Genomic DNA, 14,270 nt, shown 5'->3' with positions numbered 1-14,270 from the left:
TGCTCACCACTATGCTTGGAAGAAAAAGGGCAGTGCACACCAATGTCAAAACCTCATACCATCTGTGAAGCAGAGTGAAAGGAGCATCATGGTTTGGGGCTGCTTTGCTGCCTCAGGGCCTGGACAACTTGCAATCACTGTATCAAGACATTTTACAGGTGGATGTCAGGGTAGCAGTCCGTCACCTGAAGCTTAATCGAACTTGGATGATGCAACAAGATAATGATCCAAAACACAAGAGTAAATCAAAAACAATGGTTTAAAAATTAGAATATTTGTGTTTTGAGATGGCCAAGTCAGAGTACAGACCTTAACCCATTTGAGATGTTGCTACATGACCTGAAGTGTGCTGTGCAGGCAAGGTGTTCCAGAAATATTGATGAGCTGAAAATATTTTGTATGGAGGTATGGTATGAAATTCCACCTAATTATTACACAAGGCTGATCAGCAGCTACAGGAAACATTTGGTAGAGGTTATTGCTGCTAAAGGAGGTTCTACCAGTTATTAAATATAAGAGTTTACACACTTTTTCCAGCCTGGACTATGAATGATCAAACAATGTGTTCAATAAAGACATGAAAAGTACAAATGCTCATGTGTTATTAGTTTAGGCAGATTGTGTGTCTATTATTGTAACTCAGATGAAGATCAGATCACATTTTGAATAATTAATGCAGAAAGGCAGGTAATTGCAAAGGGTTCACAAATATTTTCTTGTAACTGTAAGTTTTATCACACATTTCCAGGGTCAGACAGAGCGAAGCCCGCTCTGCACTGTCTGTACCATCATAGGGGTAGCTCCCATCACACACTCCCAGGGTCAGACACAGAGTGAAGCTCCCATCACGCACTCCCTTCACACACACTCTCGGGGTAAGACAGTGTGAAGCTCCCTCCACACCATCCCATCACTCACTCCCAGGGTCAGACACAAAGTGAAGTTCTTTCCACACCACCCCATTACACTCTCCCAGGGTCAGACACAGAGAGAAGCTCCCTCCACACCGTCCCATCACACACTCCCGGGATCAGACACAGTGAAGCTCCCTCCATACCGAACCATCACACACTCCTGGGGTTAGACACAGAGTGAAGCTCCCTCCACACCGTCTCATCACTCTCCCAGGGTCAGACACAGAGTGAAGATCCCTCCACACCGTCCCATCACACACTCCCGGGGTCAGACACAGAGAGAAGCTCCCTCCACACCGTCCCATCACACACTCCCAGGGTCAGACAGAGTGAAGCTCTCTCCACACCGTGCCATCACACACTCCCAGGGTCAGACAGAGTGAAGCCCCCTCCACACCGTCCCATCACTCAGTCCTGGGGTCAGACACAGAGTGAAGCTCCCTCCACACCGTCCCATCACACACTCCCAGGGCCAGACACAGAGAGAAGCCCCCTCCACACCGTCCCATCACTCAGTCCTGGGGTCAGACACGAGTGAAACTGCCACAATACTCAGTAACCCTGAGCCAAGTTCCAAACCCACCTGGAAGGCCAGGTCGTGGTATTTCTTTTTCTCATTGGGTCCCAGGGCATACCACCACTCGCCCAGGATCTTGCTGACTGTCCTGTTGTCCTGGTTGGGGTGCCGCTGGTGAACTAGTGCCCGGTGCCTTTTGCTGAAGATCATGAAGGCGTTCATCGGCCGCCGGATGTGGTCCTTCTCACGCTGTAGCGGGGAGGGGTATTGAAGTCTGAGAGTGGGCAACAGGCCCGTTAACTCTTCCCACCCAAGTAACCGACCCCTACAGTTCAGTTGTTAGGAGGGGTTTAGTACTAGCCGTCATCACACTCTGCACATCTCCAAAAGCCCTTACACAGTTACACAGAATGGAAACAGGCCCTTTGGCCCAATTGCTCCATGCCATCCAAGCTCCCTTTCTAAACACCAGCCCAATACATCACAGGCACATCCCTCCTCACCATCGGTTATATCTACCAGAGGTGCAGCCTCAAGAAGGCAACATCCATTACCAAAGATCCCCACCAACTTCTCACAGCTACCATCAGGCAGGAGGTACAGAGCCTGAAGCTCCACATTAGGAACAGCTGCTTCCCTTCAACCATTTGGTTCTTGAACCAACCAGCACAGCCCTAATCACCGCCTCACTGTGACCACTGTCTACTACAATGTACTGTGTTCTGTTTTCTTTCACTGTGTGTATTCTTGTAAAAATGGTGTATAATTTGGGTCCCTGATAGTTCTTCTCGTGACTGTTGAGACTCTGATGCTCTATGCTTGTGATGCTGCTGCAAGCAAGTTGTTCATTGCACCCATCTATAGAAGAATTGGTGATCCTTTTAACTTTCTAAGAGTATAAATGGTGTTGGACTTTGCGATCTCGATGTACAAAGAGACTTCGAGTCACACCTGGGGTCAGCAAACAGTTTGCAAGGTATTCAACACACCCAAAATGCTGGAGGAGTTCAGCATCTATGGAGGGGAATGAATAATCGATTTTTCAGGCCAAAACCCTGGAACAGGACCTGATGAAAGGTCTTAGCCCAAAACACCAACAATTCATTCCCTCTGCACATGATGCCCAACATGCTGAGTTCTTCCAGCGTTTTGTATGTTGTTCAAGATTTCCACCATCTGCAAAATCTCTTCTGCCGGGTGTTCGATGGATGGGCCATAGAGCCTGTTTCCCTGCTATATATCTCTGTGACTCCTCAAGTAATGGCCATGTTGACATTCACGGCAAGACTTGAGACAAGGATTCTTTGCTGAAGCTCCACAGATCCTGGGGAGACCCCACCAGGAGCAAAAGTCTCCTATCAGAGAGATGGGCTTACCCCAGAGAAGTACACTGTTTCTGGGGTGGTGGTTGATGGGGACATGAGTCACTGCATCACACAGCACAGACACAGGCACTTCGGCCCAAATGCTCTGTGAACATCCAAGATTCACGTCTAAGCTGGTCCCATCTGCCCGTGTTTGTTCCATTCCTCTCTGACTTTTCCAGTCCATGTACCTGTCCAACTAACTTTTAAATGCCTCTACCATTTCCACTGGCAACTCACTCCATATATTCACCACCCTCAAAGCTGCCCCTCAACTTCCAAATAAATTTCTCCCTCCCCCCATCTTAAACTTGTGCCCTCTTGTTCTCAATTCCCCAAGCCTGGGGAAAAGTCTGTGCGCATTCACGCTGTCCACGCTCTTTCCAATAACGTACACTCCTGTAAGGTCACCCCTCAGCCTGGTGCACTCCAAAGGAAAATAAAGTTCCAATCTGCTTAGCCTCTCTGCAAAATTCAGTCCAAGGCTCAGCAAAATCCTCGCAAATCTCCTCTGCACTCTTCCCAGCTTCGTCATCTTTCCGATAGCAGGGTGACCAAAATTGCACACAATACCCCAAGCACGGCCTCACCAACTGAAACATAACTGCTCAACCCCTGTACTCAGTGCCCTGAGTGATGACGGCCAGCATGCCAAACACCTTCTTGTCCGCCTCTGACACCAATTGCAGGGAACGACGTACCTGAACGCCTGGGTGCTTCTGTCCCACAACATCCACAGGTTCCCCCCTCCCCCCACCAATCTTCACCCGAGCCGACAGAGACACATGTGACGTGCTTCAGAGTGAGGAGGGGGCATCAGAGGTTGTACAAATCTCTGGTGAGTCTGCACCTGGAGCCCAGTGTTCAGTTTTGATGGGTGATTTTATAGAGGTCAACGAAACCACAAGGGGCATAGATGCACACAGTCTTTTCCATAGGTCTGGGGAATAAAGAACTAGAGTTTTAAGGCTAAAGAGGAAAGATTTAATAGGATGCTGCGGGGTAACTTTTTCCACCTAGGGGGTGGTCTGTATATGGAACGAGCTGCCAGAGAAGCAGTTGAAGCAGGTACACTAGTATTTAGTCTTTAGAGCATAGAGTGAGGGGTGTCTTTACAGGTGCATAAAACTATGAGGTGCACTAATGGGGTGAAGGAGGAGTTTTTCCCCTGGGGTTGGGGAATCAAGGAGGAGGAATAGGTTTAAGATGAGAGTGGAGACATTAAGTAGGAACCTGAGGGGCAAATTCATTACCAGCAGGGTTATCCACATGTGCAACGAGATGCCAGAGGAAAGTAAATTAACATGTTTATAAGACATTTGGACAGAGCCAGAGATAGAGAGAGAAGATGAGCCAGTTTGATGCAGACTGCAGGATACACGGGAGTGACGTTATAGAGGAGGACAAAAGCAGGAGGGGCACTTCATGTTGTGGCCTGTGAATCCACCAGCACAAAGGCAGCAAAACCGAGAGCAGCAAGTGAACCTGACAGAAACAATCAGGAGCCTTCTTGTACAGCTCCCCTTAAGGCGGGTGTACATTTTACCGTCCAAGCACACCCTCACTCCCCTGCACGCACAGCCCACCCACCTTGTGCGGGCTGCGGCCCTCCTTCTCAGAGGAAGAGTCCCTCTCCTTGGGCAGTGCGCTGAGCGACTTGGTGCGGCGCTTCTCCGGAGGCAGGCAGACCGTCTCCAACCCGGCATTGGGTAGGAACCTGTAAGCAGTGACACACAGAGGGAGGGAGTGGGGATTGAGGGGATGGAGGAAAAGAGAAGAGGGTGTGGAGAGGGGTTGGAAAGAGGGGACATGGAGGGAGAGGGTAGACAGGACGGGGGAAATGACAGGTGAGTGAGGGAGGGAGAGAAGCAAGGGGAGAATGAAGGATGGGGAAAGAGCAAGGAGAGAAAGGGAGCAGAGAAGGGATGGGTAGAGAGGAAGAGGGAAGGCGCAGGAGAGGGGAGAGAGAAAGTGAGTGAGTGTCACAGACAGTAAGAGGTGAAGGAGAGGTTTGAGGTGGCTGGGGAGAGGGCAGAGGGAAAACCAGCCTAGGGTCGGTGTGGAATTATTTACAGGGAGAGGCAGCCCCCACAACACCCTCCACGATATAAAACTCTGGTCATTGCCATCCGAGGAACCGATTGCAGTTCTGGTAAAGGAGGAATATGGAGCCCTGAGAGGGGACAGGTTCTCCCAACCATAGACAGGACACCCCCGCCATACTCACGCCTCATCCTGGTCACTCTCCGTCTCACTGTCTCCTCTCTGGCTGGGCAGCCCCTGCATCTCCTCGACGTGGGACTGTGCTCTTAGGCCATCAGTGGATTCCCGTGGTGGGCTGCCGCCTGCCTCCTCCCGTCTCTCAGGCTCCCGGGGCGACTCTGCCGGGACACAAGCTTGCTGCGCCGACTGCACAGGCTCTATGTGCAGGAGATAGAGGAGAGGCATTAGAAAGAGGAGGGGAGAGATGGTGAGTGGGTAGAGGGGTAGGGGGTAGATAGAGATGGGAGCCAGGAAAGGGTAGGGAATGGGGGTGGGGGAGAGAAGGAGCTCAAGTGTGTGTAAAGCTGAGACCAGCACTGATGAGCCCATAGTGACCGACTCCACCCCTCTGCCCCCACCCAAGAGATGACCCAGTCTGACTATCACCCACCCACCTACCTTTCACTTGATTGGACGAGCCGGCTGGACAGGTGGGCTTCTGGGCCTCCGGGGGCTGTACCGAGGCATCCGGCTGGCTGGGAGCCAGGAAAGGAACCAGAGAGTGCCAGGGATAGACGGGTACAGAGCGCGGTTCCACATTGGTCCACACTGCAGGGAGAGCAAAGAGAACATGGCTGCAGGGCACATGGAACGTAGAACTCAGAGCAGGGCAGCGCAAGATAAAGTGGTAAATTATCGCCTTGTTCACTGAATAGGGAAACATCTGTCTTGCATGCTGTCCATACTTGCCTCAAACACACACAGCTCTCCATCCCCACAGGTAAAGTGGTTTATACTGTCACCCAACAGAGGTAAGTAAAAGCTTATCTTGCACATTGTTCATACAGATCACACTGTAACGGTGTGTTGAGGGAAAAGCAGTAAGGATCCTGAATGAGTGTTACAATTCAGAAAGTGCAGTGCAGGTGAACAATAAGGTACTAGGGCCAAGATAAGGTAGACTGGTAATAGCAAGTTTATTATTGTCCTATATACTGAGATGCAATGAAAAGCTTTGTCACTTGGGGGCTCAATTTCTGCCGATATCTGTAAGGAGTTTTTACGTTCTCCACATGACCCTGAGTTTTCTCCGGTTTCCTCCACATTCCGAAGAGGGAGGAACTCAGCTTCTACAGAAATGAATAAACAGTCGACATTGTGGGCCAAGAATAGGTGAAGCCGGTTGGGTGGGGGAGGTGGGCTGAAGTAAGAAGCCGGGAGTGGGGTTGTAATATGTCAGTGGAAAAAGTAAAAGGGCTGGAGAAGGTATCAGACAGGAGAGAAGAGTCACCCATAGTAGAAAGGGAAGAAGGGGAGGTGATAGGCATGTGAGGAGAAGACATAAGAGGGGAGACAGGGTGGGAATCGAAGTAGGGGAAAAGGAAAACTACCAGACATTAGAGAAATCAACGTGAATGTCACAGGCTGAAAGCCCCTCCAACCTGAGTGGCCTCATTCTGACTGACATCAGAGTTGGAAATGAAATGGGTGGCCACTCATGGTGGATGGAGTGGAGGTGCTCGACAAAGCTGCCCTCCAATCCATGTCAGGTCTCACCAATGTAGAGGAGGCCACATCAGGAGCACCAGATACAGAAAACGACCTCAGCACATTCACAGGTAAAGTGTTGTCTTACCTGGGAGGACTGAAGGGAGAAATGAACAAGGGAATCATGGAGAAAGCGATCCTGTGGAAAGCGGAGAGTGGGAGGGGAGCACGTGTGTTTGGTGGTAGTAAGTTGCTGAAAACGATGTGCTGGATGCGAAGGCAGGTGATCCTTGTTAAGACAGCAGGAAAAAGGAGTAAGAGCAAATGACTGGGAAAGGGAGTGCAGCTGAGGTAAACATCAATGGTGGAGGAAGAGAAACTGAAACCCTGATCTTGGAGGATATCTCCGATGTCCTGAAAAGCCTCATCCTGGAACAGATGCAGCAGAGATGAAGGAACTGAAAAAAAGGAATGGCATTTTTCAGGGGAGAGAGTGGGAGGAGATATAGTCAAGATAACTATGGGAGTCAGTAAGTTTATAAAAGAGATCAGCAGGTTCTGTCCAGAACGGAGACAGGGAGATCAAAAAAGGGGAGAGTGGTGTCAGAAATGGACTAAGAATCAAGAAAGGGGAGAGAAGTGTCAGAATTGGATCGAGGACTGTTGTTCTGGATTTCCAGCATCTTGTGTTCAGGTTAGAGTTAGTGAATTGTGCCTGCTATGCTGGTGCTGGAAGAATGGTGACACTTGCGGGCAACCCAACACAACCCTTGCTGATGTGTTTTGATGTACGTGACAAATTAATCTTTAATACTACACACTGTTCATATAGATCAGATCATTTCGCAGTGCACTGAGGCAGAACAAGGTGAAAAATTGATAAAGAATAATATTACAGGTAGAGAGGAAGTGCACTGCAGGCAGGCAATAAGGTGCAAGGGAATTGGAATTGGTTTATTATTGTTACATGTATCAAGGTACAGTCAAAAGTTTGCCTTGCTTACAGTTCATACAGATCAGATCATTACACAGTACCTGGATAAAATATGAAATAACAGAATCCAGAATGAAGTGTTACAGCTATCAATGTGGGCAGACAGTAAAGTGCAAGATCATGAAGGAGGTAGATTGTGAGGTCAAGACTCCATTTTATTGTACAGGTGGTCCTGCTCACGAGTCTAATAACAGTGGGGTAGAAACTGTCCTTGAGCCCAATGGTATGTGCTTTCAGACTTTTGTATCTTCTGCCAAATGGGAGGGGGGAGGAGAGAGAATATCTGGGGTGGGGGTGGGGTCTTGATTATGCTGGCTGCTTTACTGAAGCAATGAGAAGTATAGACCAAGTCTACTGAGGGAAGGTTGGGCTCCCTAAAATATGGAGCTGTGTCCACAACTCTCGTCGACAAATCTAATCAATTCCACATAGAACCCATATCCCTCCATTTCCTGCACACAACAGCAGAATTAGGCAATTTGTCTGCTCCGTCAATCCATCATAGTTGATTTAATATCCTTTTCAACCCCATTCTCCTGTCTTCTCCCTGTAACCTTTGATGCTGTGACTAATCAAGAAGCAATCATTCTCCATTTTAAATATACTCAATGACTCGGCCTCCACAGCCGTGTGCTGCAATGAATTCCACAGATTCACCACTCTCTGGTTAAATGGCTGTTAAAGAAAAGTTTAAACACTTCTATCACGCGTCTCCACCACAGCCCCTGGCAGCACATTTCAAGCACCGAGCACTCTCACCTACTGCTTGCCGCTTTCTCCATTAGTTCTGACAATTTTAGGTGCTTCCCTGCTCTCCTCTTTCCTCACTCCTGCCCCCCAAACCCCTTGCAGACAGATGAGCTGCCATTAATGAGAGGGATTCACCACCTTTCAGTTAACACCGATCGATACATTCCTGGTATCCACTCCCTCACAGATGTTCCCTTTGCTCACAACACCCTCTCCCCAAGCCTGCAACCCCAAACCCACATCTTTCCCAAAACTCCGACCAAACATTCGCGTACTGACGCAGCAAGGCAGGCAAAGTGTCGGGTTTTAGATTGAAAGACAGAAGGGAAACAGGACCTTCAGCCCCACAAAACACACTCAGAGGAGGAATTTCGACATACCCCAGTTTTAAATGACTGGAACCTCATTTTGTAGCAGTGCCCCCACCTTGTACCCACCCGTGGAATAATCTCAACATTAAAGTCTATCTAGCTGCTGTATATTACAGCACAAAGTCTCTTCTGCTAACAGAGAGCATGCCAACCCGACACCATTTCACTCTCCCCATATTTCAAACATCCACAGCGCTCTCCTCTCCACCTGAGTCGTTTCTCACCCACATACTGATGTAAATTTCTGGGATGTCGGTGCAATGGGGGAACCTTCAGGGTCACGGGGAGAATGTGCAAACCCCACAAGCAAACAGGAGTGAGACATACGCAGGAAAGGGACAAACACTTACAAAAAGGAGTTGGAGAGCCCCTCCACTGGTCGAGGCTGACCAAGGACGTTGCTTCCTCGCCAGAGCAGTACAATATGGAGAGCCCACATAGCAGGCTGCCCCTCTCCACACAACTCATGAATCCAAAGAAACGGCAGAGACTGATACAGTTCAGCTCCGCAGTACCACAGGAGCTGCCAATCAGTTTTGAACTCAATGTAGGACTGCCTTGGGGACTCCAGCTCCAGGTTTTTCTTCAGGGTTTATTCCCAAAGCCGAGAGTAGGTACAGCCACAAGACAGCAGAAGTTTGAGATCAGAGTTTTCCTTCTCCTAAATGAGCTGCCAACCATGTCTGACAAGCCTCATCTGCCCGAAAGGGGTAGGAGAGACACAAACACACAGAGGTTGGGATGAACTGGGCTCACTGGTGCTGAGAGGGCAAGGCTCTGTCTACTGTATCTTCCACGTCCATTTAATGGGGCTGAAGGGAGCGTCACTCCACCCGGTGTTGGGAGAAACCACAGCATAATGTACAGAGACTGTCTCCTTTACTGAAGGTGGATGTGGTGGAGATGTGATTGATTCCTGGACAAGGAAGCTGGTGAGCAAGGGAAAACTGCAGTACTGGAAACACTCTGGGGAACAGGGAAGAGCAAGAGGGTAATCAGGATGGATGACCCGGGAGGCTCCCCTTCACTTCCGGGGAGAGGGGGAGGGAGAGGGGGAGAGAGAGGGGGAGGGAGGGGGAAAGAGTGTGTGTGTGTGTGTGTGTGTGTGTGTGTGTGTGTGTGTGAGTATGTGTGTGTGAGTGTGTGTGTGTGTGTGAGTGTGTGTGTGTGTGTGTGTGTGTGTGAGTGTGTGTGTGTGTGTGCGCGCGCGCGTGTGCGTGTGTTGGAAGAGGAGGATTGCATATGCCCCTGACACTGCACACTCCCCTTCCTACAACAAAGAACCCTCTCCTCGCCACCATTCCTGCAAAACAGAACGCCTTCCTCAAAGCAACTCATGCAACACAGCACTCCCTACCTCGGTGACTCCATCTCATTACTCCTCTCTATTTGCCTCCCTTCCCACATCCTACATCCTCAGCTCCCCTCCTGCAACAATCCTCCCGGAGCGGACAGATAGTGACTCATGCAAAATTCATGACCTCCTCCTTGACTGCTTTCTAACCCACAAGACATAGGCGCAGAGTTACGCTATCCAGACCTTCTAGTCGATCAAGACTGATTCACCTTCCCTCTCAACCCCATTCTCCTGCCTTCTCCCTGTAACCATTGATGTGCTTACTAGTCAAGAACCTATCAATCTTTGCTTCAAATATACCCAATGACTGGACTTCTACAGTTGTCTGTGGCGAAGAATTCTAAAAATACATCATCCTCTGGCTAAAGGCATTCCTCCTAATCTCTTTCTAGAGGGATGTCCTTCTATTCTGAGGCTTTACCCTCTGGCCCTAAACTCCTCCACAATTGATAATATCCTCTCCAGATCGACTCTTTCAGACTCAGTTTGCCCACCCCCACTCCCCAGGTGATGCGATCGGCAGAGCACGCGCTGCAGATGTGCAGGAAGCACGAGCATCTGGACGGCTGGGAGCAGCAGGGTGAGGAAAGGGGAAATACATACGGGGCGACCTTCACACAACAGAAGGAAAAGGAGCCAAGGACAAAGGGAGGCCCGTGCTGGACAGAAACACAGAGCAGGAAGTCAGCAGGCAAACACTCAGGCTGGGAGTAGGAGCAGGGGGTTGGGTTTCAGTCTTCCTGGGCTAATTCTGCTTCTTCTTCAGCACAGTGACATAGTCTGTGATTAGTAATCTCACTCTGAACCCTTCACACTAAAACTCCCTCTACACCACCCCATCACACATTCCAAGGGTCAGACACTGACTAAAACTCCCTCTACACCATCCCATCACACATTCCTAGGGTCAGACAGTGATTGAAACTCCCTTCACACCATCCCCTACTCCCAGGGTCAGACACCGATTCCAATTCCCTCTACACCATCTCATCACACATTCCTGGGGTCAGACAGTGATTGAAACTCCCTTCATACCATCCCCTACTCCCAGGGTCAGACACCAATTCCACTTCCCTCTACACCACCCCATCATACACTCCAGGGGTCAAACGGAGCGCAGCTCCCTCTACCCTGTCCCATCAAACACTCAAGGTCAAGGGAGAATGCATGCAGTGGGACTGAATATTTGGGTGGGGCAACAGTTGAGTGACCTTGATCTCTGTTCTAGATAGCACAGGTATATGGGCAGAGTTGAACTGTTTCCACCCAACCCCTTCAGAAGGCAATGTCTGTACAGGGGATGTGTATTTCATGAGGTCCAGAGAAAGTAATGGTGTTTCATGCAAGGGTCAGTGAGCGCACGCTCTGGTACAAGTTTTCCAACTGGACATGCACAGAGAGTGCAGTGAAATGCTCAGGAATCCATCAGTGTCCTGTGAGTTGGTGTAGAACAGTCATTGGAGAGGTCAGGGCATAATGGCCCTCTCTCCAATGTTTTACTGATAATCGCACACAAGGTAACGGCAAGAGTTGCTGCTCAGCCCACCATTCCATGTGAGCATTGTCAAGGTCAATACGATCAGCCTCTCGATGAGCTTGAGGTCCAAGAGTCTGAAAGCATCCGCACAAGTCAACGGGTTGGTAGAGGACATGAGCATCATGCTTGACTATTAGTCAAGGCACTGAGTTCAAATTACATTGTAGGTTGTAAATCTCTGGGCCTTGTCTGGAATACTGCATTCAGTTACAGGAAGGAGATGGAGGCTTTGGAGGGGATGCTGCTTGGATTGAAGATCAAGTAATATAAGGAGACAAACTCCTAGATGCTGCCTGGCCTGCTGAGTTTCTCATTCATTTTGTGTGTGTTGGCTGGTCCTTTAAAACATTTTTTCCCTCATGGGGGGGGGGGGGGGGGGAGAGAGAGAGAGAGTATCTCTGAAATGCATTGTCCCCAGTGACAGTGGAGCTTGGATTTTTGGAGGTACTTAAGGTGGAGTTGGATAAATGTTTGGAAGATCTTTCTTTTCTCTGGTGTGGCAGAGGGCAAGGGGAGAAGTTTTTAAAAGAGTATGAGATGTTTAAATAGAGTAGACAGATGGTATCCTTTACCCAGGGCTGAATAGATTTATACTGGAGGACAAGCATTTAAGGAGAGAGGGGCAAGTCTTTTTTTTTAAATCTTGAGTGCCTGGAATGTGTTGCCAAGGATGGTAGTGGAGGCAGATATGGCATTTAAGAGGCTCTTGGGTAGAAGCGGAGAGATACAGGGTACATACTGCCAAAAGAGACCAGTTTAATTTGGCACAACATCACAAGCCGAAGGGCCTGTTCCTGTGTTATACTGTTCTGTGCCCTAATGGCTCAAGGCATCTTCTATCTTACTGTTATCAGAGTCATGAATAGACATCTCATATACTAAAAGCTCTCCCAATCTACCCAATCACTGCCCTTGCACCTTATTGTCTGCCTGTACTGAACTTGCTCTACAAACGTAACACTTTATTCTGCATTCTATTTTCCTCAAAGTACTTAACCATGCAAATTCCTCCTTATTCAGCCCTTTACCACCTATCACCTCCCAGCTTGTGCGCCCCCCCCCCCACCTTCCCCTACCTCCTTATTCTGGCTTCTTCCACCTTCCTTTCCAACTCTGATGAAGGGTCTCAATCCGAAATGTCAACTATTTATTGAACCATATTGGATCGACTGCGAGAATGAAGCAAGCGCATGTGGCTGATTAATCACGCAATGAATTGATTTGGCCTCTTTCTTTTCGTGTGGGCATTTTGTCTCAGGGTCCCAGCTCGTTGCTCCTGCACTGTACGCTACCCAGCATGTGTCACGGCTAATGACTCAGTAAAAACATATAATCCTACTGCACTATTACTGTCGCTTTTGCTCTGCGCATAGGTAACACTTAACTCCTTCCACAGATGCTACCTGACCTGCTGAGTTCCTCAGCATTTTGTGTGTACTGCGCTCGATTCCCAGCATCTGCAGTCTCTCATGCTTATGTAATGATCTATCTGGATGGCTTACAGAGTACAGTTTTTCACTGTATCTGGGCACATGTGACCATAATAAACTGATTACCAGTGATCATGGTTGACCTATGCTGGCCTCAACTTCTGTTCTGTGCCAGCTACCCTTAACAGCTCAATTCTTTGATCTTCCAAACATTTATCCAACTCCACTTTAAGTACCTCCAAAGATCCAGCCTCCACTGTCACTGGGGACAATGCATTTCAGAGATTCCCACCCCCCCCAACCCCCCACTGAGAGAAGAAATGTTTTTAAAGGACCAGCCAACACACACAAAATGAAGGAGGAACTCAGCAGGCCAAGCAGCATCTATGAAAAGAGTACAATTGACATTTCAGGCCGAGAACCTTCAGCAGGACTGGAGAAAACAGCTGGGGAGTAAATTTAAAAGTGGGATGAGGGGAATGTGAAACACCAGGTGTTGGTGAAACCTGGAGGGGGAAGGATGAAGTAACAAGCTGGGAAGTTGATTGGTGAAAGATATATAGGGAATGGGAGAAGGAAGAGGGAGAGTGGGGGGGAGGGGGAGGAGCACCAGAGCGAGGCAATGAGCGGACATGGACATAAGGAGAGAGGGAAAGGGTGGTGGGGCATTACTGGAAATTTGAGAAATTGACATTCATGCCATCAGGTTGGAAACTACCCAAATTTAATACAGGCTGTTGTTACTTCAATCTAAGTGTGGCCTCATCACAATAGCAGAGGCCGTGGATAGGCATATCAGAATAGGAAGTGGAATTAAAATGAGTAGCCACTGGAAGACCCCACTTTTCTGACAGTTTTAGCCCAACTTGCCAACTGTACTTTTATCCTAAATGCTGCCTGGCCTGCTGAGTTCCTCCAGCATTTGCTGATTTTCTCTTGTTTGTTAAAGGACCAGCCCCTTATTTTGTCTCTGCACCCCCTCATTTGGGACTCTCTCACCACCAGGACCACAGCTGTTCATAAACTCCAAATAACCCTGTCCAACATTTCAAAGGAAGGAGCTTGTTCTGGGTGCCTGACCCCCGTCTCCACCTACACCAACCCCATTCCCCAGCAGTCAGTCTCCATCTCTATCCCTTGGCCTCTCGTGCCTATCTGGATACTTCGTCAGTGCTGTGAGAGTCTCTCACCGCACCACCCCCTCGGGCAGTGTTCCAGGTTCCAGCCTCCAATCCCCTACCCCAACTCCTGGGGAAACAGCCCTCCTTCGAACCCCTCTACACACCTGTCCTTACCCTAAATCTATGCCCTCTTACCTTAGACATGAGATTGTGGGGAGGAGTTCC

General features: G+C 49.1%; 1 protein-coding gene across 2 annotated transcripts in view; it reads right to left on the bottom strand.

Moving 5' to 3' along the window:
* cicb (capicua transcriptional repressor b) overlaps window positions 1-14,270 on the bottom strand; it is a 138,683-nt gene that overhangs the window by 27,034 nt on the left and 97,379 nt on the right. For both annotated transcript variants that reach the window (XM_059968226.1, XM_059968234.1), the window contains exons 3-6: window positions 5,457-5,606; window positions 5,023-5,215; window positions 4,386-4,512; window positions 1,498-1,680 (exon numbers count right to left, since the gene is read on the bottom strand). In XM_059968226.1, the coding sequence (XP_059824209.1) occupies window positions 1,498-1,680; window positions 4,386-4,512; window positions 5,023-5,215; window positions 5,457-5,606 (653 nt within the window). The remainder of the gene's footprint in view (window positions 1-1,497; window positions 1,681-4,385; window positions 4,513-5,022; window positions 5,216-5,456; window positions 5,607-14,270) is intronic.

This window comes from Hypanus sabinus, chromosome 1 (genome assembly GCF_030144855.1).
Source record: "Hypanus sabinus isolate sHypSab1 chromosome 1, sHypSab1.hap1, whole genome shotgun sequence".
Taxonomy (NCBI): Eukaryota; Metazoa; Chordata; class Chondrichthyes; order Myliobatiformes; family Dasyatidae; genus Hypanus; species Hypanus sabinus.
This window is presented reverse-complemented; position numbering and strand designations above follow the sequence as displayed.